This window comes from Leptonychotes weddellii, chromosome 16, assembly GCF_054177405.1.
Source record: "Leptonychotes weddellii isolate Sample4059 chromosome 16, ASM5417740v2, whole genome shotgun sequence".
In the NCBI taxonomy this organism is placed as follows: domain Eukaryota; kingdom Metazoa; phylum Chordata; class Mammalia; order Carnivora; family Phocidae; genus Leptonychotes; species Leptonychotes weddellii.
In genome coordinates, this window is record NC_138384.1 from 17,255,471 (window position 1) to 17,282,268 (window position 26,798).

Below are 26,798 nucleotides of genomic sequence, written 5' to 3' on the forward strand. Positions count from 1 at the left end.
AGTTGACAAAGCTCTTTCATGAATAACAATCCATTTGTTATATAGGGAAGACCTCAGGGATCCAACATCTGAAATAAATTGGTACTGAGTTCTTCAACTAACCCAAGAGTCTTTAGTCACAGCACATATACACCGAGTGGCAAATAAAGGTTGTGTTTAACTAGGTCGCAGGAAAAGCATAGCCCACGTTAACCTCTGTCTATAAATCTTGCTGCTTAGGCAAGCTTGGGTGACCTACAGAACCCACCAAAAGTCCTGTCAAGCTGGACTGTATGCCCAAAGTCTCCAAGTACCAGACACTTGCGAATGTCCAGATGGGGCCACAGGGAAGGCACCCTTCATGTGTGAGTCTTCTCTCTTGTCTCACCCTATCTGAAGCCTACCAAGGGAAAAATACCCTTAGTTTTAGGAGACTATTTTAGGTTCTGATTCCCTGGAGTGAATCTTCCTATAAGTTATTGTGGGGACCAAGACAGGTGAACTGACTTCCTATCTTAAAAGCATCCCAGTAGCTACACCCCATAAGGAAACATGTGAGAAATGGGCTGGTTGACACAAGCTACCTTTCTGCTTGCCAAAGGAAAGTCTCAATGGGTACTGGATTGGACAGTGATGTGGTGAGTCCCTGACTTCAAGTGTTCCCCCCACTGACCCTGTGACATGTGACCACTGGGAGTGTGCTGTACAGGACGGCAGTCACAATTGGAGGAGATCCCCCACCCCTGACAGACTCCTCCTGCTGTCACCTGGGACAACCGCATCATCCTTGACTACCCTGCTGTTTCAAGGTGTGATCCTCCTGACAAGAGAGACCCTAAATCACTTGACCTTCTACGTCTCAATTCTCAATCTCAATTCTCTCAAACACTATAGCTCAAGTGCAACATTCTTTTAAGTAGAGTTTTCTTCCTTGGCTAGAAAACCACATTTCAAAAAAATTCCTGGGCGCCTGGGTGGCTCAGTTGGTTAAGCGACTGCCTTCGGCTCAGGTCATGATCCTGGAGTCCCAGGATCGAGTCCCGCATCAGGCTCCCTGCTCGGCAGGGAGTCTGCTTCTCCCTCTGACCCTCCCCCCTCTCATGCTCTCTCTCTCTCATTCTCTCTCTCAAATAAATAAATAAAATCTTTAAAAAAAAAAAAAATTCCTAACCTGGAGGTTGTAAACTATCTCATTGTTCAGGGGAGTGAGCTCACGGTTTATATACCAGACTCTTCATAGGTAAGAACCAGTGCCCTAGAAACTGATATAAGACCCCAATTTATGAACAAACACGGGCTAGACTATGAGCTCCATAAAAGCACAGCTCCTATGCTGGCTCCCAGGCCAAAGACATGGCCTGTACTACCAAGCATGGCTCAAGGTCCACAGTAGCTGAAACTGGTCACATACAAGGAAATCACAAATAAGGCGTGGATCCTGGTGAGACCAGCCACTGAAGGCAGCAGCTTTTTGTTCACAGTCAGCAAAATTCACAGCAGGGTCTGGCCAAACCACAATTCAACAAGTCCTTGCTGCCGGCCTACTGAGAACTTGCCATAAAGGGTGGAAAAGGGAATGGGGCACCTGGGTGGCTCAGTCAGTTGAGCGTCCGACTCTTGGTTTCCGCACAGGTCGTGATCTCAGGGTCGTGAGAATGAGCCCCATGTCACGCTCTGTGCTCAGCGTGGAGTCTGCTTGAGACTCCCTCTGCCCTCCCCGCTGTGCGCTCTAAAATGGGTAAATAAATCTTTAAAAAAAAAAAAAAGGTGGAAAAGGGGAGAACAGACCAATATCACAGCCCATAAGACACATCTCCAGTAAACAGCCTGGGAGGCACTGCAAAACTACATAAGCACACAGAAGGCTTATGCACATCCTAGGGGAAGCAGTGTTACTGTCATTTATTAAGATTTGCCAATGATAAAACTATGTCTTGTCCCTTCACAAATTTAAATCAAAGCTTTAACCATAAATATCCACGTTGTCTTATACCAACTATCTCTAAGCATGTGGGATTTTAGATTGTCTCAACATGGATATAATGGAGAATTCACCACCCCAAGGCAAGTTAACTGACCTGCAGCAAGTAGCCGAAGTCGTAAACCTGAGGGTCCAGTTCCATCTCGAAGAACATCCACACTCTCAGCATACACATTGCCAAGGAAACAGCTGAGGGGCATCACGGGAGCCCTGGAGGCAGGCACAGAATGAGCAGAGGTTTTGCCCTCCCTCCCAGGGAGCCCAGGGACCGTGAAGTTTGTGCTCCCTACACATACTTTGTATCCTGTAGGCTGTTTCCACTGTAGATGTACATTCGTTTCACAGTCGCCCCGTGGGGTATCTGGAGAGAAGCTAGACCGTGGGCAAAATTGGGCTGCAAACATAAGACAACAGTTTTACTAAGAGCACACTGCAGGCCATGGGAGCCAGGCTCTGGCATTTCCCCAGCCCCCTGGGCCAGGTCAAAGCACACAGTCAAACCCGGCTCCATGTCAATCAACTTCCCCCATCATAGAGGTTCATCTTTAATTTTACTTAGTTTTTCTTTCTTTCATCAAGAAGAAATTACAGGAATGCTTTCTTTAATAAAATGGAAGCTTTACAAACATCTATCATTTCACGACCCTAAGGATGTTGCTACCTAAGGATGAAAGAAACAATTTGCTAAAAACCAGTGATTTGGAGTTTTAAACCAAGGCACAACTGAGTTTCTCTCTGAAAAGGGAGCCTGACCTCACTCTGCAGTGCGAAGTGCCCATTCCTGGGAATGCCGGCTTGGGCTTTGTTCTTGCTATCAACCCCACCCACTGTGCCCATCCTGGCCTCTGAAGACCTGAGAGATGAGGAAACCAAAGAAAGGCTACCTATCCAGCGTTCCCAGTGGCACTGTCTGTTGGGTCCATGTTACCTGGATACTGGGTGACAAATACCATAGGAAGGGAAGAGCTAACCTCATACTTGGGAGCCTCGGTCCATGAGTCTAATTGAAAAGAGAAAGACAGTCCTCTGAAGTTGAGGTGGAAGAGCTGCTCAGCGGAGTTGTACACTGTGGGAATGGGAAGGAGAAAATGACATGGTTGAATGGCATCAGAAAATGTGAACACAGACCAGCTTGGCAACACCTTCCTTGTGTCTGATTCCTGAACTGACCTCCTAGGCTGAAAACAAAGGGGGAGGAGCTTTCCTTCACACCCAACTATCAACCCTCAAATTCTACAGGAACCTGGCTTCAGGGGTGCTGGGGCTGGGATGGGATCACTTGCTAGGTTTATCATTATGGGCTGTGACAGATGATGAAAGGAATCAGATGGACTTGGGCTTACCTCCAGGATGGGTTGCACCGAAAGACTGGTCAATCTGCTCAATGGTGGGAGCTATGGCCTGAGAGTTAAAATGCACTCCACTGAAAAACAAAGATGCTTTTCAAATCACTGAAGATGGTGGCTGGAAGAGTTATTCTTTTTTTTTTTTTTTTTAAAAGATTTTATTTATTCATTTGAGACACAGAGATACAGAGAGAGAGAGAGAGAGAAAGCATGAGCAGGGAGAGAGGCAGAGGGAGAAGCAGGCTCCTCGCTGAGCCAGGAGCCCAATGTGGGGCTCGATCCCAGGATCCTGTGATCATGACCTGAGCCGAAGGCAGACGCTTAGCCATCTGAGCCACCCAGGCGCCCCAAGAGTTATTCTTAAAACATAGGCAGGTGAGTTTACAAGTATGCCAAAACACAAGTTTAATTAAAGAACTTTTATGTGAGGAATAATTACTTAAGTCAGAACAAGTCAAGTCTCCTGAGGCTGACAGACAGAATTGATCCTTAGGGCCTCCCAAGACATGTGGGGTCATCGGGCAGTTTAGAAGGAAATAAATTCAGTCTCAGCCTCATGGCATTTGGACTTGGATAAAGAATGGCCAAAGGAATAGAAAGTGTTCATGTGTTTTCCTAGGATGCCTACTAATAGTTTGGCTTCAAAAGGAACTTTCTTAAAAGGGGATAGACATCTTAAAGGAACAGTATAGCCAAGCAAGGCAGCTTGTTTTCTTTTTCTTTCTTTCTTTCTTTTTTAAGATTTTATTATTTATTTGAGAGAGACAGGGCGAGCAGGGAGGGGAAGAGGGAGAGGGATAAAGAATCTGAAGCAGACTCCACTCTGAGTACAGAGCCCCACACGGGACCTTGAGATCATGAGCTGAGCCGAAACCAAGAGTCCGATGCTTAACCAACTGAGCCACCCAGGCGCCCCAAGCAGCTTGTTTTCTTAACAGCCAGCACTCAAAGACTGGGTGAATGGGGGGAGGGGGGAGAGATGGATCCCATGCAAAGGGGAAACACCTGAGGGGGAGGGGCTTGGGAATGAAGAGGAGCATGTGATTTCAGATGATGAGCATGAAGATATGGCATGTATGACTTTAAGAAGAATGCGTAAGGGGCGCCTGGGTGGCTTAGTCCTTAAGCATCTGCCTTCAGCTCAGGTCATGATCCCAGGGTCCTGGGATCGAGCCCCACATCGGGCTCCCTGCTCGGCGGGAAGCCTGCTTCTCCCTCTCCCGCTCCCCCTACATGTGCTTCCTCTCTCGATGTCTCTCTCTCTGAAATAAATAAAATCTTTAAAAAAAAAAAAAAAAGAATTAGAAGAATGCTTAAGGTTAAGAATATTTTTTAAATTAGCATAATTCGGGCGCCTGGGTGGCTCAGTTGGTTGGGCGACTGCCTTCGGCTCAGGTCATGATCCTGGAGTCCCGGGATCGAGTCCCGCATCGGGCTCCCTGCTCAGCGGGGAGTCTGCTTCTCCCTCTGACCCTCCTCCCTCTCATGCTCTCTGTCTCTCATTCTCTCTCTCAAATAAATAAATAAAATCTTAAAAAAAAAATAAAAATAAATTAGCATAATTCATGGAACACCTCTTTTTTTTTTTAAAGATTTATTTACTCATTTCGGGGGGGCAGAGGGAGAGGGAGAGTCTCAAGCAGACTCCATGCTCAGTGCTTAATCCCATAACCCTGAGACCACGACCTGAGCTGAAACCAAGAGTTGGATGCTCAACCGACTGCACCACCCAGGCGCCCAAGAATACCTTTTTTTTTTTTTTTTTTTTAGCAGTAGGTTTTTAGATTTTTTATTTTATTTGCTTATAGAGAGAGAGAGCACAGGCAAGGGGGAGCGGCAGGCAGAGGGAGAAGCAGGCTCCTCGTGGAGCAAGGAGACTGATGTGGGGCTCCATCCCAGGACCTGGGATCATGACCTGACCCGAAGGCAGATACTTAACTGACTGAGCCACCCAGAACACCTGTTTTTTAACCAGGCACGGTGCTATATGCTTTGCCAGTAGTGTCTCATGTCCTCTTCCTAACCCAGCAGCCATATTACTGGCTTCATTTCTCTGATGGGAATACAAACTCTAAGAGGTTAAATGACTCCCCAGGTCAGAGGTAACAGAATGATGAACCCAGGGCAGGCTGACCCCGGACCCCATGCTTTTACTTACCACTAAGTCTTAAGAGGGAAAAGAGATGGGGCGCCTGGGGGCTCAGATGGTTAAGCGTCTGCCTTTGGCTTGGGTCATGATCCCAGGGTCCTGGGATCGAGCCCCACATTGGGCTCCCTGCTCAGTGGTAAGCCTGCTTCTCCCTCTCCCTCTGCCTGCTGCTTCCCCTGCTTGTACACTCTCTCTGTCAAAAATAAATAAAATCTTTTAAAAAATAAAAAATAAATAAAAAAGAAGGAAAAGAGAAACCAGACCTTGAGGTACAAAGGCTCCAACAAAACTGAAAGACACAAAGAATCTGCAGGGACCAGTGCTATTACGCATTTGCTTGATCCACTTCTCTATCGGTAAATGCTGCTTGAGCCAGCCCCAGGAATCGGACCCTTTCATGCCCTCACAAAGGGAAAGGGAAGCCTGTTAAGGAAGCTTACTATATGGAGTATTCTGGATGCTAGCACAGTGCCTTTCCGTAATGGGAGCTCAAATATTTGTTTTATGATACAGACTATTCCCATTTTCATTCTAAAAAGTAGATTTTGGGGGCGCCTGGGTGGCTCAGTTGGTTGAGTGTCCAACTCTTGGTTTTGGTTCAGGTTGTGATCTTGAACCCACGGTGGGTTCCATGCTCTGCACGGAGTCTGCTTCTCTCTCTCCCTCTGCCCCTCTCCCCCAGTGCTTGCTCTCTCAAATAAATAAATAAAATCTTTAAAAAAAAAAAAAAAACAATGGAGTGCCTGGGTGGCACAGTCGGTCAAGCATGTGATTCTTGGGTTTCAGCTCAGGTCATCATCTCAGGATTTCAGGATCGTGAGATCGAGCCCTGGGTCGGGCTCCACGCTCAGTGCAGAGTCTGCTTAGGTCTGTCTCTCTCTCTCTTCTGCCCCACCCCACTGCAGGCACTTGCTCTCTCTCTAAAATAAGTAAATCTTTTTTTTTTTTTTTTTTTTTAAGATTTTAATTATCCATCTGACAGAGAGAGAGAGAAACAGAGCAAGCACAAGCAGGGAGAGCAGGAGAGGGAGAAGCAGGCTCCCCACCTGAGCCACCTAGGCGCTCCAATAAATCTAAAAAAAAAGTAGATTTTTGGCCCCCAAACAGCAGTCCCTTTGGCGTTCTCTTTAGCATTCACAGGCTTTGGAGTCAGACCTATGGGGGGTGCGGCGGGGAAGGATGGCAGCTGTGACCCACAAGACAGTCATATCACCTCTAAGCTGAGGCCCTGCTTTGTTGTGAGGATTAAATGAGCTGACATATATGAGAAGTGTTCTACACACAGCATGTCCTTAATAAGATTTCCTTCTCTTCCCCGGAAAGCTGAATAGGTTTGGAGGCTGCCTGAGGAAATCATGGCACCAGGCTGTAATCCTAGAACTGCTATGGATGGGACTCCTTTACTAACTTAATGAGGGTAATAGATAAACTCCATTTGTACCAATCCTGTGACATATACCAGTGGGGGAGTAAACTTACCAATATTTTAACTTTACTTTAGTCAAGTCATATACTTCAATCACCTAAAAAAAAAAAAAAAATCAAATGTTTAAGCATTGGTAATGCTCTGCAGTTGAAAAAGACTGACTAAAAAGACATTTATAGAGGGACGCCTGGCTGGCTCAGTCGGTAGAGCATGTGACTCTTGATCTTGGGGTTGTGAGTATGAGCCCCTTGCTGGGTGTAGAGATCACTTATAAATAAAATCTTAAAAAAAAAAAAGGTATTTACAAAATAGTGAAGAAAAAAAAATCTATCACTAGTCAGAATTCTCCTGAAGCACCAGACATTATATTTTGTTCTCATTTTTAAATCTGGAGGAAAAACCCATACCACACACACAGCATAACCTCTCCTTTTCCTTCTTCCAGTGGATCACTCAACAGGTGTCCATGGATGCTGCAGGTGAAGGTTCCTCTATCTAATCTACTACTGGGTCATACAGAGGACAGCACATACAGAACCATGAAACCCTCCACAGAAACAAATCACGTAGCTTAAAGGTTAAAGCTGTACCTTTGGATACTGAGCCCTCTTCCTTTTATTCCACACTTTGCTGTATTAGAAAGACCCCAAATCAATTCACTTTAAAAAACAGCTTTAAAATACTTTAGTTTACAAAACAAAAAGATTGAGGGGGGCGGTATATCCTGCTAGAAGTTATATTACATTAGGTTAGGACAAGTGTGACAATATTCATATATCTACATCTATATCTATATATAACTATTGAAGGGCACCTGGAGAACCTCAGGACCCTTGTGTCATATCAAGGGGTTCAGCCTTGGATTAAATGCCAAGAACTCAGGGCAGAGACAAAAGTATTGAACACTCAGTCACTAGTGGTGCCAAGTAATGAGCACTATGAAGTCTTCTATGCTAATGGTGTCAAGGGCTTGGTAGCCAGAAGCATGGCTGGCTGGGGCCTAGAGCACCAGCTACTATCCTCCAGTTGGGAGTCCTGGCCTTCACTGTAGAGGAATAAGCACAGCTGGTTCAATGTCTGCTTGCCCTGAGGGCTCATCCTACAAGGGGCCATGGGGCCCTGTGTGTAGAAGCATCTGGCACTGCCACAGAAAATGAGACATAATAGGCAGTTTACTCTTGGCCAGACCTCATCCCTAACTTTGTTTCATGATCCTAACACTGAACCACAAGTTGGGCACCTCTTAATTATAATGCAGCTATTCTGATCCTACTTACTGCTAAGAGTTAACTCCCTCTGCTGGGCCATCACAGCACTTCAATCAACTCTCCTATGCTACTTGTGTATGCTGTTCACCAGTCCCACAGAATTAAGCCCTTTAAGGTCAGGCTTTATTATTTCACACAGGAAAGGTACTTAAAACATCTGTCAAGTCTGACTGTTATGAAGCTAGCTACGGGCAATATGAAGCTAGAAAGCATGAAAAGAGGTGCCAAGAGAGGTCATACAAGGAAGGACAGAGGAACAGCTGTGATTCATAAGATACCTAGTGTCCCCTTCAGAAAGCCTGTATCATGCCAAATTGGTACGCCATTTCACCAAGGCCAGGGCCCCATGCTGGCAGAAAGCCTCAGCCTTTAGCCAGAAGCCTCGCTTATATAGCAGGTGCAGGCACTCTGCCTCCCTGATTGCCACCCCTACAACTGGCCAATGATGACCCACCACTCACCCTGGGGATAGGCCTCGAAGATATTCCTTCTGTGTCATTATTACCCACCTGCCAATAATCCAGACCAACATTTTGGGTGTTTCAACCCTGCCTGCCTAATGGGAGAACAGTGGCCCACAGTTAATCACAGGGTCTATGTATGACAGCAATTGTGGCAAGAGACCCATCTTGGAGTCCTTCATGTCACCAGGAGAATCAACAAGCAGATTTTGGCCCATGGAGCTTGCTGAGCCACAGGGACAACCAGCTGGGGAAGTCTGAAGTCCATGATTTACCATCCTCTCGGCTGGAAAAGGCCTTGAATTCCCCAGAGGAGAAGCCACGGCAGCAGCCAAGACAGGAAATGAAAAGACAGGTAGTTGTAAAGGATGAGATTTGTGAAGCCTCATTCCACAGGGCTTTCTCACAGACAGGGAGTCAAGGCATCAGGGAGAGGTGGATTCTTAAGTGCTCAGATGGAAGGGCAGGCAGATGGGGTAGGTCAAATCTGATGCTGACCAAGGGCACCTGAGAATTGCTTCCCCAGTTTCCAGAGGCTCAGACAGGGCCCCAGCCTCCTCTCTTCATAGGGATCCCACAGAAAGCAGAAGAAACGGTTCTATTTATTTCCTTTCCCATTCAAATGTACTTCCCATTCCTCACATTTCTCCACAGTGTGCTCAATTTTCTTCAGCTTTTATCACATTTATTTCCCAAACCCATCACAGAAGCTAAGTCATTTTTATTCCCAAGGGCCACCACACACTGGTAATTCAGGGTTAAAAGCTTAGCAGACCACTCACCCTCTGTCCCTCTATTGTCTCACTGGTAAACAGTATTGCTCACAAGCTTGTTAGGTTAGGAAATGTATGGGAAGCACTTAGCCATGTGCCTAACCCGTACCAAGTACTCACTAAATACATGACACTGTCCTCACCAGGCTGTGATTCTACGATGGGCTGCCTAGCCATCCCCCTTTTTTATCCATTTAGGTTATTTCCAGCCTTTCAGTACTATGAAGAGCCCTGTTATAAATACCTGGCAATATTACCTTCCCCATAAGCTTTTGGGGTTATGTTTCCTAAAGTGGACTTACCGAGCTGAGACAAATAACTCTTTGTAAAGGTGTTTCCAGATTATTTTCCCCCCAATTTGTAATGAAGCCACACTAATGACCATTGTCTTCCCTTTCCCACTGTGAAACTTTTGGTCAGTGAAGACAGGATGACTAAGTCCACAAGGAGAGGCAAGGTAGTTGTGGGGCTAAGAACATTTGCTTTTTGAAAAATAATCATAATGAGGACTTCTCATTCAATGTACAGATTCCTTTTCCATGTTCCGTCTTGTCTCCTTAGCAGCTCACTTGTGATGGGATGATGAGAACTAGGAAATACCCAAGTTTTTGGAAAGGCACAACCTAACCAGGATAACTGCTCTGGTATGCCACTGCCCAGAGCCACATTCAACCTTGTGACTCTGAGGCATGAGTCTGGTGTCACATGACTAATCTGTGAAGCTCAGGCATTCATAAATAGTATATTAAAAACATCCTGGACTGAAAACAGGTGTTAGTAAACTGCACTTGAACAGCAATTAAGACAAACCCTACACAGCACTAATTTGTTTGTTTACATATCCTGAAGGGGGTTAAAGAATCAACTCATTGCTGGTGGTGTTAAGCCCTAAGCCCCAGCATTTTAGGAAGAACAGTTCCATTTTTCATCTTCCAAGACATACTGTTTGACCTAAGAATGAAGTAAAACAAGATACAAAAACAAGTCTTTTGGTCCTATTCTGTAGTTAGGCCCCATTTTTAGTATCCCTTTTAAGACTTGGAATAATCTGTGCCAGATAACTTAGCTCTTCTGTCGCTTTCCTTAAGTTGAATAACTTAAGAGTCCCCTCCCCATAGCATATTCCCCAAACCTTCAACACTTTTTCCCTTTCACCTCTGGAACCTCGGGTTGGAGTCCTTTCCAGCCTCCTTCCAACCACTCCACCCCACCCCACCCCCAGCTTTCCTCTATTTAGGGGAACAGGTACAGCTTCAGTCCCCTAGACTGTGGGGGACTCTGAATCACAGGAGTCTACTCTGACTTATTAGTTTCAGAAACATCTCACAATAGCACATATTAATCAGCTTGACATGCAACTTTAGTTGTCATTCATAGTTACCTTAAGTCTCTGATTGAAAGCATCAAACAGCAGTTTGATCCCGTCCTGAGTCAGGTTAAGGATGAGGTCATGGCTTAGAGGAGACTGCAAAACAAAAAGTAAAGCACTCTGAACAACTTACTCAACAGCAACTAAAAAACCTTACAAATCTAAATGCAATGCACAGAGATTATGGAAGTGCAGATAGCCCTCCCTCGCCCAACTAACAAACTGTTGTGTGAATGCAGTGTCCTCTGCTTCCAGTCTGAAGCTGCTGCTTCCTAATACTGGATGAAAAGAGCCTCTTTCTTCTAGGCTTTGAGTAATATTACCTGAGGGAAAGGGCCAAGATTATGTGAATATATAGGCCATTTTCTTTGGAAGGTCCAGAGTCCACATCTATAGCATGGGTTTACCTATCAAACCTACAGAGCAATCAGTGAGGAACAGAGACCAGGTAAAAGAGCCTCTCTAGGACCCAAATTTGTCAGGTAATGTTCAATGCATGTCAGCTGAACCTGTGTCCATTCACTTCCAGGCTGTTTGTGCCATCCACAGGAAATCTATTCTATACTTTGACTGCTTTAAGCCATGTTCCAGGACAAAGAAATACCTTGTGCTGTTTATATATGAGATGACACTCTTACTCCTTCCTTCCCTCTCCCCACCATCCCATATCACATGTGCTTCTTTCTGAAAAGCCTAAATCTAAGATCTAAGGAGTCATATTTCTACATTTGCCTCTTCTGAGTCTGGGGGGAGGGGAGTAGCAGCACAAAGCAGTGGACAGAGCCAAGCCTTGAGTACTGGTGAGCTGGTGACCTTAAGTGACTCTCAAAACTTCTATGAGCTCTAGTTTCTTCATGGGAATATCATCATCCCTTCCCTCCAGGGTTGTTGTGGGAACAGAGATAGATCTAGATAGCAGGAGAAAGGGCACCAAGCACAGCACTTAGCATACAGCACTCTTTCATCATGTCTGTATCACTAGCCTGCTTCTGCTCTAATGCAATCAATTCAAGGACTTGCTTGACATCTGAAGCCATTTCATAGCCCTGAACCAAGCTGCCCAACAGAAAAAAAAACAAAAACAAACCCAACATCCAAAACCCTGTCCCTCCTTTAAACTGGCACATAGCTCTCAAAAGAGTTTAGAAGTTTCTTTATAGAGCCACCCAAGGTAGGCACAGTGAATGACAGAAGTGTGGCTGTCAGAGATAGAGGTGTAGGCTGGAAGGCCAGGTGCCACTGGTGTGGGCCTCACTGGACAAATTCTCTCCTGGGGTGCCTGGGTGGCTCACTCGGTTAAGCATCTGCCTTCGGCTCAGGTTATGATCCTAGGGTCCTGGGACAGAGCCCCGCATCAGGCTCCCTGTTCAGTGGACAGCCTGCTTCTCCTTCTCCCTCTGCCACTCCCCCTGCTTGTGCTCTCTTGCTCTTTCTGTCAAATAAATAGAAAGAAAGAAAGAAAGAGAAAGAAAGAAAGAAAGAAAAGAAACGAAAAGAAAAGAAAGAAAGAAAGAAAGAAAGAAAGAAAGGAAGGAAGAAAGGAAGAAAGGAAGAAAGGAAAGGGCGCCTGGGTGGCTCAGTTGGTTAGGCGACTGCCTTCGGCTCAGGTCATGATCCTGGAGTCCAGGGATTGAGTCCCGCATCGGGCTCCCTGCTCGGCGGGGGGTCTGCTTCTCCCTCTGACCCTCCCCCCTCTCATGCTCTCTCTATCTCAGTCTCTCTCTCAAATAAATAAATAAAATCTTAAAAAAAAAAAAGAAAAGAAAGAAAAGAAAAATTCTCTCCAAAGAGCCTTCTGGGATTAGCTCAGACTGTCTGTTCCCTTCTACGCCAATAATTTTCACAAGGTAGCAGGCCCAGGTGGCACCATCATGCCTGGCAAACACTAGAAGAAGGAATGCTGTAATTTTCTAGTAGGCCTGTATGAATGTCTAAAACCATTAGGCCTCAAGCAAGATAATACAACAATGAACCCTGACGTTAGGTCACTGATTCTCACCCCAGAACACATTTCTGAGAGGGCTATTACATGGCAGTAAGCAGGATGAAGCAACATTTTAGCATCCTTCAAGATCTTTGCTTGGAGGAGGAATGATGGGAGGATCTGAATTTTCTTACACTCTTCCAAGATCTGATCATTTTTCTCCTGACATGGTTACAATTCAGGACATAACTAGATAATTTTCAAAAGCAAGCAAATCCTCACAACCATCATTTTATTAGTATTTTATATCTCCAGAACCAAAGTATATCTGTACTATGTTATGTTTAAGCAGGCCCTTTCAGTGACCCAGAACTATACAGTCCTCCATATGAAACAGTTAGTAAAGCTGCTCGCTCTTAGTTGTTAACACTTTTCCCTCTAAGAAAGATGGGACCTACTTGATATACACATTTAACTTCCAAGGTGTGATATGCTAGAGACAAGAAGATATTTCTGAAACATTTAATGGGGCCAAACTATTCTTCACACTTGATGGGAGCAAGGAGACAGATGGAAAAGGAAGGGAAGGAGGGCAGAGGAGGACAGGACCCAATTTAAGAAGCATTACATCAGAATTCTGAGAGACCACCTCCTCTTGATCCTCATCAAAAGGTTATTCTATTCTAGGGCACCTGGCTGGCTCAGTCAGAGGAGCATGTGACTGTTGATTTTGGGGTTGTGGGTTTGAGCCCCACACTGGGTGTAGAGATTACTTAAAATAAATAAATAAAATTAAAAAAAAAGATTATTCTATTACAAGGAAACTATATCCACATTACAGAAGGAGAACCAGACTGGTTGCATGTAGATACATGCAGCATTATATGATAGGGGTTAATTCCTTGCACAACTGACCAAAAGTTGCACGGCTAAGAAATAGGAAGAGCAAGGATCCGAACCAAGGTTTGGACTCAAAAACCCATGTTTTCCAACTGATTCCAGTTGCTTAGAAGATATCAGGGGAAATGAGCTTAATGCTAAAACTACTATGTGTACCTAAAGATTGCAACAACAGACAACAAAGGTAGTGAAATAAGAAATAAACTTCATTCTTAAAAACCAGTTAAGCCTATTTTCAAATGTATCTAATTTTGGGGTGCCCAAATCTGATTTAACTGAATATGCAAGAGCTATAAGCTCAAGAAGCAAGCCCATTATCCCTGTTTGGATGGTTGCTAATCGTCATGAGTAATTCCCTTATGGTTTAACACTGAAAGTCAGAGTAGGTTAGGGATCATCCGAGTACGACAAAGAGGAAAAGTCACCATCCGTCACTTCATAAATGAGAAAACACTTTGACACTGTGGCTCAAGGAATCCCCTGGCCCACTCTTAGAAGTCCCTTTTTGCGTGGTAGGCACCACAAGAATATCTAAGCACTTGCTTGGAGATTATGCATTCCCTGTCTCAGGAAGACCCTTCACATAGGGTCTCTCTCACTGGGCTGGAAGGGGAGTATTGTACTGCAGAGTGTAATGTCTGGACATACATGAGAGGCTCAACCCTGGCACTAGGCCAAACTGGAAAGCCTCACAGAAATCTCACTCACCTCTAATCCACAACATTCTTTTCTTTTTTTAAGATTTTATTTATTTATTTGACAGAGACACACACAGCAAGAGAGGGAACACAAGCAGGGGGAGGGGGAGAGGGAGAAGCAGGGCCCCCGCTGAGCAGGGAGCCCGATGCGGGGCTCGATCCCAGGACCCTGGGATCATGACCTGAGCCGAAGGCAGACGCTTAACGACTGAGCCACCCAGGCGCCCCTAATCTACAACATTCTTCATGCCAAAAATAAACTGTCATTTGCTTTAGGATCTGAAACTAATTGGAACAAAGGGAACTAAAATCATCAAAACAGTACATAGAAAGTCTCAGAAAAGCGAGTGAGGACATGCAGTAGCATGTATAGGCTCAAAACTATTTACTCCCTGGGGTGCCTGGGTGGCTCAGTGGGTTAAGCGTCTGCCTTCAGCTCAGGCCATGATCCCAGGGTCCTGGGATCGAGCCCCGCATCGGGCTCCCTCCTCAGCGGGGAGCCTGCTTCTCCCTCTGCCACTCCCCCTGCTTGTGCTCTGTCGAATAAATAAAATATAAAAAAAAACCAAACAGCCAAAACCAAAACAAAACAATACAGAATCTCTTTATTCCCTGAGGTTTGTGACACATAGGGCACCATAAAGGCTGCTCCACACAGCAACACATGGTCTGTGTCGCAGAAGAATCACAGGTTTCAGAGAGTTCAGTAGAAGGTAGGCTGCATTTTTAGAGAGATAAAGAATCCTATTTCTAAAAGCCCATAAAAAATAGTCTCTAACTTTACATATAAAACCAAACACAAAAAATCTTGATGTTCAGAAAGTACTCTGGTGTAACATATATATTCTTTCTGGAAATGGAAAAGGTCTTTGTAGATACATGCAACATTATATGATAGGGGTTAATTCTTGGCACAACTGACCAACATTTAATAGAGACCACCACAAATCAGACCAAAAAAAAAAAAAGCAAAATATGAACTATGTCCATTAATGTGGAGCCAATTATTCTGACGTATGATCTCATGTATCAGATCATTCTCATTAAAGTAGTGAGCTATACCTGCTTCTTTTCAAGTCTGGAGTGCTCTGCTGGCTAGAAATTTGCACGGCAACAACTCTGAACACAAACCAATCAACAAAGCAGAAAAGACTATTTTAAATAAAAAAGTGAAAGGCAAGCACCCTAGAAGACAAGATAGTCCCTGAGGTGACCTCCCACTGAAATATCCCTGTCTAAGGACCAGTAGATAAGTCAAACACATCAAAAAACAAGTTCAGTTATTAGTGCTCTTCCAAACCTGGCAGCACTAGATTATCAAGACGAAAAGTTTCAGAATCAAAGAAAATGTACTTGGTGACTGACCAGTGCTAGAGATTCTCCCATTCAAACACAATGACCGAGCAATCCCTGCCAGTGTGTCTCTCCCAGAGCATCAACCTCTGGATGTGACTCAACGATGAGGAATGCTATTTCAGTAAATAAAGCAGCTACCACTCACCTGTTCACTGTAGAGAACCTGGACATTTTTGATGATGCGACAGTGCTTCTGAAGAATGGCTACTGCCTGAGCCAGAGGCATTCCTGAAATAAAGCAAGGACACCTGTGTGGTTACTTGGGCTATCCATTTCCTGACATCTATCTTCATACTAGGCATTAGACCGTGCAGTAAAGCCTGGGGTGGGAGGCGGGGGCCACTAAGGTCTATAAACATATAAGTAAATAAAAATTCAGTAGCAGCAAGAGCTAGAATAAAGTTAGCAGCAAGCACTAAGGGAACAACTGGATTGTATAAGGGGAGGGAGTGAATATATAAAAGAGATTCCTGGAAATGAGAACTACTGTCCTGATCCCAAGCAGGAAAAGGGCTCAGAGAAGGCAAAGTCAGCATGAACCAAAGAACAGTGAGAAAAGCACCAACTGCATGACTGGATCTGGAGACCAGGTTCTGGTTCTCACTCTGCCATGAATTACGTATTACCTAGGGCAGGTTCCTTCCTCTCTTTCTTTCTGGCATGTCTCCTCATCTTTCAAATGAGAGTCTGCAGGAGCACATGACTTGTAAGGGCTCATTTAAAAAGTCAAAAATCACACATCTGGGCACCTGGGTGGCTCAGCTGGTTAAGCAACTGCTTTCGGCTCAGTTCATGATCCTGGAGTCCCAGGATCGAGTCCCGCATCAGGCTCCCTGCTCAGTAGGGAGTCTGCTTCTCTCTCTGGCCCTCCCCCCTCTCATGCTCTTTCATTCTCTCTCTCTCAAATAAATAAAAATAAAATCTAAAAAAAAAAAAATCACACATCTACCAGAACCAACTTACTTTACTAAGAATTTCGCTGGATCCTTACTTACCAAACCACAAATCCTCTAAGTCTTAATACTTGATCTTTGAACTCATGGCCCATTATAAACAAATTTATATATGTCCCCAATTTAAGAAATCCAAATCCCAACAATATCTCTAAGATCCCAGGGACTACCAAAAAGTATGTTTTCAGAGTCCATTATATTTCAAACAAGAAGAAACTCACAGAGAGACAATCCAAAACAAAGTCCCAGACAAAATCCCAAATCAAAGACTCACAGCTTTATGACTCCAAGGGCAATGTATTATTCACCACTCTCTGGATCCCCAGCACCCAGTACAGGGTTGACCACATAGTGGCTGTTGAATATTTATTCAGCCAAGCTGACGGATAATGGAGTAGGTAGTAAGAGAAAGGGAGAAGGAGGGACCACCATATGACCTCAAGTAAGCACAGTGGCTCACATTCAAGATCACTTTACCTCTGATTCTAGGAGAGATGTGCAGAAAAGAGTTTACACACAAATAACAGAAGGTTATAAAAACACATGGTCTATCTACATTTAAACAATGATCTAACCTTGCCTTCATTTGATGGTCCATTCTACAGTTTGAAGAAAGTTGGAGGAAACCAGACCTTAACACAAGGCACTTTCCCGCCTTCTATAACATAGGGCCTGGTACATAGTAAGGCTTAATAAATGTTTGTTGAGAATATGAACAAATTGGACGCATCACTCAGCTTTGCCATTCCTGAAATGGAGGAGCATCTATGCTGTCTCTCCCAAAAACAATGGGCAAACATCCATGTGTTAGGTGCTGAGAAACAGAAGGCCACATGGCTTCTCTGACCCACATGGCATAAATCAGTTTCTCAAGGGAGGATTCTTTTCCACTTAACCACATCAAATCCCTGGCCTTGGAATCTTCGGGTCCTCAGGTCCTGAGTCACCTGGGGAGGAACCCACCTGGAGGAGACAAAGCAGCTACAACGATCAGTTGTCACACAGCTGCTGATAAAGGCAGGCTACAAAAGTCCTCTAAAGGGAACCAACCATATGTATGGCAAAGAAACTAGAGCACTGTCCCAGTTCTAACAGAGCTACCTAGCCCCAAAAAGGGTACGGACTGTATGTCAGCCTTCTAAACTGTACACATCTTATGTCTTATAGATCTCATCATTTATCTGCTTATAACTCTCCAAGAGTTTCCCATTACAGGGCAATAAATCTCAAAACAACAAGCCATCACCTAAAGTCCCTGAATATTCTGGACCTTGTCTACCTCCATCTTTCTTTCCACTGCTCATCATGCCTCCCTTTGTTCCCTGCACATGTCAAACTCCTTCCTCCTTTAGGCCTCTGTGCTAGCTCAGACTCTGCTGGAATGTTCCTCCCATAGTTGGTTTCTTCTCATTCTTCAGGTCTTACTCACATCTCACTTCCCCAACTGCCTTATCTAATAAAGCCTCCCATCCAGTTTACTTATCTGTTAGTCTCCTCTAAACCTCGAGGACAGAAACATTATCTGTCTTACTGCTGTAACCCCAGCACCCAATCACTGTGCCTGGCACAATAGTAGGTGGTCCTATGTATCTGTTGGGCTCTGATGGAGTGAAACAAAGCAATTATGGGACACGTAAATCCTGTACCATAGACCCCGGTGACCACACTCTCACTCTGAGCACTCTCATCCTGTCTCTACTAACATCACTCTTTCCTGCTGTTCCTCTAACTTGCCAGGTCTCTATGATGGGCAACATTTCCTTCTGCCCATTCCTCATTCACTCATCCAACCAACCACCTAGTTTCTCACATCTCAATCTCTTTTCTATATAAACCTAAAGGCAAATAAAAACTTAACAGATTGTAACAGTGACTTTTTCATCTTCTTTTCAATCTGAGTTCTCTTCTGTATTTTGGGTCTCAATACCTCTAACATCTACCCAGTCACCTCTAGATTCCTTCTCCACCTTCCCAAATCTAGTCTCTAACTTTCTTCCTAAACCCATGTCCACAACACACTTCACTAATCTTCACTTCACCCTCTTTTCCATTGGACCCCAAACTCCTTAGTAGTGTCCCAGGCAGCTACCACCAAAGAGTATTGGGAATTTGGAGAACCCATTTTCTTCTTCCATTAGTACATCACGCTCTAATTAGAATACCAAACTGCTTATAGTTCCCTACACACACAATCTTTCCCATTGTTTTGTTTTGTTTTGAATTTGACTGGAAGATTTGTATCTATAAAGACACTGTAGAAGAGAAATCTGGCAGATTTCTGATAGGGCTTTCCTGGTGCTCACTGGCTCCAGGAATGGTACTGACTACTGCAGGTAGATAGAAAGCCCTCCCTGAATCTCGAGTCTTTTCTCCCCTCCAAAGCACCCTATACAGCCTCTACCTCATTTTAATATAATGAACTATTTCTATAACCCTTCCCTCACACTAAACTCTTCAGGGTATATGACCATTTCTTATTCAATTTTTGATGTTTGTTTTTTTCTAGATTTTATTTATTTGACATAGAGATATAGCGAGAGGGCACACAAGCAGGGGGAGTGGGAGAGGGAGAAGCAGGCTTCCCGCGGAGCAGGGAGCCCGATGTGGGGTTCGATCCCAGGGTCCTGGGACCATGACCCGAGCCGAAGGCAGACGCCTAACGACTGAGCCACCCAGGGGCCCCCAATTTTTGATGTTTGTAAGCAGAGTCCACAAAGGTTTATACGCTGCCTTAAACAGAGTGAGGCTTCAGTTTATAACAATTCAGATACATGCCTCCACACCAATACATTCTCCAAGCCTTACTGAAAACATTTCAAGTTTGTACTGCCTTTATTGCATCACTAGTCAAGCCATCAGTGGCATTCTCAGAGATTCCTCTTTGCCTAGGTTTTCCTGTCTGTGTTGTTGGCATTTCCCTCATCTTCCAACATGACACAAAGGTCAGGAAGGAAACCAAGAAGCTGGATGCAGCTCCCCACTGTGATGCCAGGCAGATGATGGCAAGGGCTAGATGCATCTGCATTTGCAGATTCCAGAAAGAACAGAGACAAAGCTGAGCCAATCCTCAGAAGGGCAGAGCAGTGGGAAGCAGGATTTCCCTGTTCAGGTACCTACTTTTATCATCTCTACCTTTCTGAGCCTGCTCCTCATGTGGCAAATGGAGATTACCTTACAGGGTTGTGGTGACTTTAGTTAAGCACTGCCTAGTTCTGTAGCCTAGGAATGTAATTCTAAAGCATAGATCCACTTCTTAGATCTATCCCTACCTATCAGCCCCAATTTCAGCTTACATGTGTTGAGGGTTGGGGAGAAGACTGAGAGAGAAGAAAAAAATCTTTTTCTTTCTTTTTTTTAAAAAGCTTAAGGAAATTAAAATAACTGTCATCTTTCAGGCAGACACGCTTTAAAACCGCAGATTTTTTTTTTAAAGATTTTAAGTAATCTCTACACCCAAAGTGGAGCTTGAACCTACAACCCTGAGATCAAGAGTCACATGCTTTACCAACAGAACCAGGCTGATTTTTAAGACCCACCAGAGAATCATCAAGGCCAAGCCACCTCTATGAGGCTTCCCTCAAAGTTCAATTCTGGGCCACTGTACAGAAATGCCCTTTTCACTGTTGTTGCCATTTAGATATTTAGACAGTTCGAAAGAACTACCCAAACCCTTGATTCCTGGAAACTGGCAAAGTTAGGAGTGGGGGTTAAGGTATCTAAACAACAGGTGACAGAAGAAGCCTTGCTCTTCCACCCAGCTTTTTTGGGAATCCTGGCCTCAACTGACATTCTTTTTATTTTTATTTTAAGTAAACTCTACCCCCAATGTGGGGCTGGAACTCCCAACTCCTGAGATCAAGAGTTGCATGCTCTACCGACTAAGCCAGCCACCCACCCCTCAAATGACATTCTAATCACTACTTTTGGCCAAGAGACTGTACCACCGAGATTCACAAACTACATGCATGCACCATCAAGCAGTTTGAAGTTATGGTTGTGGTTCTCTCTCTGCCCTGTGAAGTACTGGTATGAGAAGCTGTGTGTAGGGGAGGTTCTTTCTTAAATAGAAGGCAAACAGCATCAGCATATGAATGGGTCTGAAGGCAAATGTATTACTGGCCTCCCAATCAAGCTCTTAGTGCTTCACAAGAGGCCAAAGTGTTTCATACCAGCTAAAATTTTGGGAAGAACTCTGCAGGAATGGTGTAAGTTATGAGAGAAACTGGCTAAGACCTCTCTATAAAACTGGCTCCTATAACCCAGAGACTTGTAGTTCAGTTAGTTCATGGAGACACTGAGCACCAGCAGGGTCCTACCAGCATCTATTGTGCAGTTTCTCATCTAGCCTGTCTCCACTGACAAGAGTCTTTCAGATTCAAGGATGAGTTAATAGCCCAAAGGAGCAGGTCACTCAGTCCAGTAGCCCAAATTAGTGGGACAAAAGCTGAAGTCTGCACAAAGAGCACCAACATCTGCTCCACACCCCCTTTTCCTAGTGCTGGGTAAGTGTAAACATACACTGGAGTCACTGAATGCACATACTTGTATATATAAAGGTAGTGACGTTGGGAATAGTTAATACTGGGCCAAACCCCCAAAATGGCCAAACTGCATTTTATACAAACTAAATGTTACTCTCTCTGAACTCTTTATTTCATTAAACCTTCAACTCTCTCTGCTAAGGTCTGGGTTTAGGATTACACCACACATCGACCACACTGAAAAGGGGAAGGAAACAAGTAACAAGTTCCTTTAATACACAAACTCTTCTTACCTCCCTTGACTAGATCCCTAACATGTGATTATGGGATCTGACCCTAGCTTTCCCCTACGGACAAGGCAACCTACAGCCCAGAAAAGCAAAAAGAGACGTACTACTGTGGCGTTTAAGGGTGTCAGTCACTTCTTAGCTATTAAGTCTGTAAAATGGAAATAGAAAAAACAACAGTACGGACCCTCAAACCCCAAGGAGGCATACTTGAGATAATTACGCAAAAAAGCAGGGTCTAGCCTTGAATAAGTGTTTGGGGCGTGTCAGCCATTGTTGTTATTACTACTGTACCACTGCCCCAGAAGGAGCCCTGCTGAGGCGTGAGGCGAGGGCGTCAAGGTCAGGACCAGCGACAGACTAGCGAGTCTGGCCGGTAGGAACGGGTAACTTAGTGCCTGGAGCCCAAAGAGCCGAGAGGACGGAAGAGGCGAGGACCCGCGGGCGCAGGGGAATAAGGGGCAGAGACCAGAGGCAGGAAAGGCCTGGAGGTAAGTAAGAAGCAGAGTAAGGTTCTGAGGTAGGATCCCACACTCACCCAGGGTGAATTCCCATTGCTCGTTCCCCAAAGAGCGTTCCGGCACCACCTCCAGATCCAGCATTGGTTCAGCTCGCCGGGCCGGGGCGGCCTCCCTGCAGCAACGCAGACGGGACCGAAGCTGGGGAAACAAAGCAGCGACTGACCTGCCGTCCCCGCTGGCCCGGCTCTCCACCTACTCCTCGGCCGCCGGCGGCACCAGCCCAAAAACACACCTCAGGTCAGCAGAGCTCAGCTCAGCTCACCTCACCGGCAAAACCCTCGGCGGCAGGGGCAGCGGCAGCAGCCGGAGCGTCTGCAGCAAATTGGCGTGCGGGGTCGTAAAGCGTGGCGGGGGCGGGGCGAAGGCGGGATATCAATCACAGGTGGGGGGGGAAGGAGCCCAAAGAGGAGTCGCGCACGCGCAAAATGGTGTGAAAGTCGAGGTGAAGGCTGAGGGAAATCAGACTGTACCGCTGGGGAAGGGTGGGCGCTGGTGGAACGGGACTTCCGTACTCCATGAATCACCACATTTGCACACCCCACTGCACACGTTTCACATCTCTACAACAAGGATGTGCACACCACGCAACACACAAATGTGACGTGTTCTACAAATCCGTCTGTCCTCTACACGTACGTACGCCCCCTCACATTCACTGGGTGCAAAAGGCGAGTTCCGAGGGTGCAACGTCTGAGGCCCAGCGGGGAGGGAGTACACCGACGTTCAAGTGAGTGCGGAATGTGCTCGAGTGTTTGCGTAGGGACAGTGGGGAGTTGGGTGAGAGGAATAGGTAGAATGGGGAGCAGCTAGGCCAGACCTCAGCTGACCTAGTCAAGATGTGTACAGCCCCCTGGGGCCGGTATCCAGAGGTCGTTGGCAGCAGCTCAGCCTCAGGTGAGTCAGCTTTGCCCCCAACACTGTGTGGTCTTGACCAAACGTCTGGTGCCCTTTGTGCCTCATTCTCATTATCTGCAGGTCGGAAGAGGGACTCCTCTAGCCTGTACTGCCTGAGCTTTTGGCCCATGGCATGGGGCACTCAAAAACTAAAAGGGAACCAGACCTCTTTTAGAGTTAAGCCTTCATGGAAGCAGACTCTTGATTCTCACAACCACCCTGAGATGTCGGATTCTACCTCACTTTACGAGTGAAGAAAACGAGGCCCAGAGATGTAAATGGCCTGTGGTCCTCAGTGGTAGAATCCAAGTTCTTTCCATTACATTCCCCTCCGAGGAAGGATTTTAGCAGGGGAGAGAATGACATGCTAAATTTTCGAACTGGTTTGGTAGGAATGTAACTTGGGAGGCTCCATCAAAACTTGAAGTCACTGCTACTGGCATTAAAACAACACGGAGAAGGATGTCCATTGCCACATCATATGCCAAACAACAGAACTGAGTCATTGAGATGTCCACCGGTAGGGAAGTGGCTGACTAAACTGTGATATATGTAATAGAATACGTTTAAAAAGCAAAGTATATCCCTGTATGCTGATGTGGAAGGAGTGCTAATAGAAAAAAGCCAGGTGTAAACTGTATAGTAGTATGTGAAAACAGAAATAAAAGAAACATTGTCCATACCAAAAGAACCTTTCTGGAAAGATAAACCAAAAAATATCAATAATACCTAATACAGGGAGTGGGGATAAGGTGGATATTTACTTCTTACTATGCATGGCAAGCATTAAAGATGTGGATAGATTACCTTATATGTGGATGGGATCAGTTTAGGATAGGTCAGTTGGGCAGCTGGCCTAAATAGCATGGGAGTAGACCTGGAAAGAAATCTAACATTGATGAGGAGTAATCTTAGTTGATCTAAAATGTTTGAATTGAACTCAAATCCAACCAGACTAGGACTGGTTCTTATATTCAAAAAACACTTGGAGGGACTTATTTCTGGTGAACAAAGAGGTTGGGGCAGGTCACCTGGGGGTGTGGGAGAGGAAAGACAACAGAGAAAGCCACACTGGATAACAACATGAAAAGGATTTTTAGTTTGGAAAATCCAAGTAACAGGAAGAACAAGGGTGGGAAAGCCCCTAAGAAATTCCCTGGGGGTGGGGGGGTGGCACCTGGGTGGCTCAGTTGGTTGAGCAGCTGACTCTTGATTTCGGCTCAGGTCGTATACTGGGGTCATGAGATTGAGCCTTGCCTATCTCTGCTTGAGATTCTCTCCCTCTCCCTCTGTCTCTCCATGAGCTCTTTCTCCCTCTCTAAAATTAAATAAGATCTTAAAAAAAAAAAAAAAAAAAAAGGAAACTTTAGAATGGAAGCAGGAGACCAGCAGGGGGAGCTCAGACATCCTACTCCTGGTGGTGGATTGCATACCCAACAGGACCAGATGTGCCTTGTAAATCCATATTAGGATAGGATTATTAGGATAGGATAGTGCTATTTTACTGACCAGCCAGGTGGAAGAAAGGTTTCCTCCTCTGTGGGCAACAGCCCAGCCAAAGCCACTATACTTTGAGCTCCCATTTTACTCCAATTGACTTTTTGTTTATAATAGCCTTCCCAACTTCCCCTTTCCTATATAAGAGCTGTCCTCTCCTTTATTCTGGGGGTTTACTTATGGCTTTCCTGTATCTTGTTTGTTCTGGATTAAAATTCTCTATTCCTAAACAAGCCCATTTTTGCTGGTAAAATAACTGGCAGACTTATTTTGAAGGTTAACATTGGTTAAACACGTTGACTGGAAGTTTGAATCCTAATTCTGCCATATAATGATTTTGTGCCTTGGGCAAGTTACTTAGCTTCTCTGTGTCTTAGTTTCCTCATTTGTAAAATGATCATACCTCACAGCTTTGTAGCACTTATAGGTAAATGGTTTTTGACCTACAGGTGAATGGTTTGTGTGTAATTAACATTTTTAAATAACCTGATAGTGACAGAATTGATGGAATCCTTTGGCAGGATCTATAGAATGAATGAGGAAGATGAGGGAGAAAAAGATTAAATAATAAAAACACAGGTTTCCAGCTTCGGGTAGCTGAATGGATGATGGTGTTCCTCAGGACAACAGCTGGGGGAACTGACATTGGAGGGCTGGAAGTATACCAATCCTATTAAAACGGTCACATGTGATAGCTTAGAAGGCGGGAAATGTACACGTGGGTGAAAAGCTTAGAAAACAAAATCTTACTACCATGGTTACTATTGGTTGCATTTGTCAAGAGAAGAACCAACAGCCAGTTGGAAAGCAGAGATGAAGGGTAACTGCATCCAGCAAATCCGGAATGGGCCCAAGAGTTGTGGAAAACAATGGATTGGGGAGTCCCTCCCAATCAGCCTTACAAAGGACACTACCCTCTCTCAGGGTAGAAAGTCCTCAGTCTCTCTCCCCAGTGACATTTCATAATTGTTAGTACAGTGGCTTTATTCTCCCCTTTTCTGAATGGAAGTAGAATAGGAACAGGAAAACTGCAGTTTTCCTGTTCCTATTCTACCATTGTAACTGACTGTTAAGGGCAGATAATGACATATCCTACAATTTTACCTCAGTGCTTGGGACTTTTAGGTTGTCTATTGTGGTAGATCTATTTTCTTGAGGAAAGGAGGGTAAAACAATATTTAATAATTGAGAGGGCGGCCTATGATAGTCATTGGTGCTATGCACAAATATTCTCTTTGTAAGATTGCAGTTCTCAGGTGAAGTCGGGAATAGCCCTGTGGTTTGCTAGGTCCAATGATATGTAAAAAGAAGTCATGTGTGTCAAATTCCTGTGAGTTTTAAAAGCTAGTGCCCCTTTCATTACACTGTCTTCTTGGCCCTGCTACATGGTTGGCTATGTGCCAGTGACTGTACGCCTAAGTCAACCAAGTAGAAAGTTAAGTAAGAGATTAAGTCTTCAAGTCAATGAAATTTTTTTTTACAAGATTTTATGTATTTTTTGACAGAGAGAGAGACAGCGAGAGAGGGAACACAAGCAGGGGGAGTGGGAGAGGGAGAAGCAGGCTTCCCACTGAACAAGGAGCCTAATGCGGGGCTCGATCCCAGGACCCTGGGATCATGACCTGAGCCGAAGGCAGACGCTTAACAACTGAGCCACCCAGGCGCCCCAAGTCAATGAAATTTTAAGGCAACACAACCAGCCTGATAAGAAAAACCGGTAAAATCGTCAATTATACCTCCTTTACTTTTTTCTCAGGTTTGAAATGTCTCCAGGCCCACTAAGCTATTCTTTTTTTTTTTTTTTAATGTTTTATTTATTTATTCATGAGAGTCAGAGAGAGAGAGAGAGAGGCAGAGGCAGAGGGAGAAGCAGGCTCCCCGCCTAGCAGGGAGCCCGATGCGGGACTCGATCCCAAGACCCTAGGATCATGACCTGAGCCGAAGGCAGACGCTTAACCATCTGAGCCACCCAGGCGCCCCCACTAAGCTATTCTTAAACTCTCTACTGGTTCATTGTATGATCAATGGGACTGACTTTCTGCTTCTTCTCTCCAACCACACTGAGCTTTTTCAAGTGCCCATACCCTCAAACTCACAACCCCTCAGTGGCTTCCTGTTTGCCCATGGGAACAGTCCCAGTGTTTTAACATGGCTGAGAAGTCCATCCAGCACTGCTCGGGCCTCTGCTGATCCTTGCATATTTCTCCACAGCTGCAGCTTTCTCCATTCCATGTTTTGGTTTTACTCAACTGCTCTGTATCTCAAACTTGCCATGCCTTTACCTGGCTGCCTGTAATACTTTTGTCACCTTCTCTTTGTTGGGGTAGTGTCTCCTTCCATCCTTGAGATTTCAGCTCAAATGCCTTAAGGAAGCCTTTTTTGACGACCTAGACCAGGTTAGATGTACTATGTAACAGCCAGTCCTTCTTTATTTATTTATTTATTTTTTTAAGATTTTGTGAGAGAGACAATGAGAGACAGAGAGCATGAGAGGGAGGAGGGTCAGAGGGAGAAGCAGACTCCCTGCCGAGCAGG

At 45.0% G+C, this 26,798-nt stretch overlaps 1 protein-coding gene across 4 annotated transcripts in view; it reads right to left on the reverse strand.

Annotated features, from left to right (window-relative positions):
- Window positions 1-22,211, reverse strand: part of PHAF1 (phagophore assembly factor 1) — a 29,480-nt gene extending 7,269 nt beyond the window's left edge. The window contains exons 1-9 of one of the 4 annotated variants that reach the window (XM_081806473.1): window positions 22,105-22,211; window positions 21,890-22,010; window positions 15,776-15,858; window positions 10,765-10,848; window positions 6,935-6,978; window positions 3,304-3,383; window positions 2,932-3,026; window positions 2,257-2,354; window positions 2,058-2,170 (exon numbers count right to left, since the gene is read on the reverse strand). In XM_081806473.1, the coding sequence (XP_081662599.1) occupies window positions 2,058-2,170; window positions 2,257-2,354; window positions 2,932-3,026; window positions 3,304-3,383; window positions 6,935-6,978; window positions 10,765-10,848; window positions 15,776-15,858; window positions 21,890-21,953 (661 nt within the window). In that variant the 5' untranslated portion in view covers window positions 21,954-22,010; window positions 22,105-22,211. Of the gene's footprint in view, window positions 1-2,057; window positions 2,171-2,256; window positions 2,355-2,931; window positions 3,027-3,303; window positions 3,384-6,934; window positions 6,979-10,764; window positions 10,849-15,775; window positions 15,859-21,889 lie in introns of those variants that run through there. The other 3 variants (XM_081806474.1, XM_081806475.1, XM_081806476.1) reach the window with 3 other exon arrangements.
- Window positions 22,212-26,798: the final 4,587 nt, after the last annotated feature.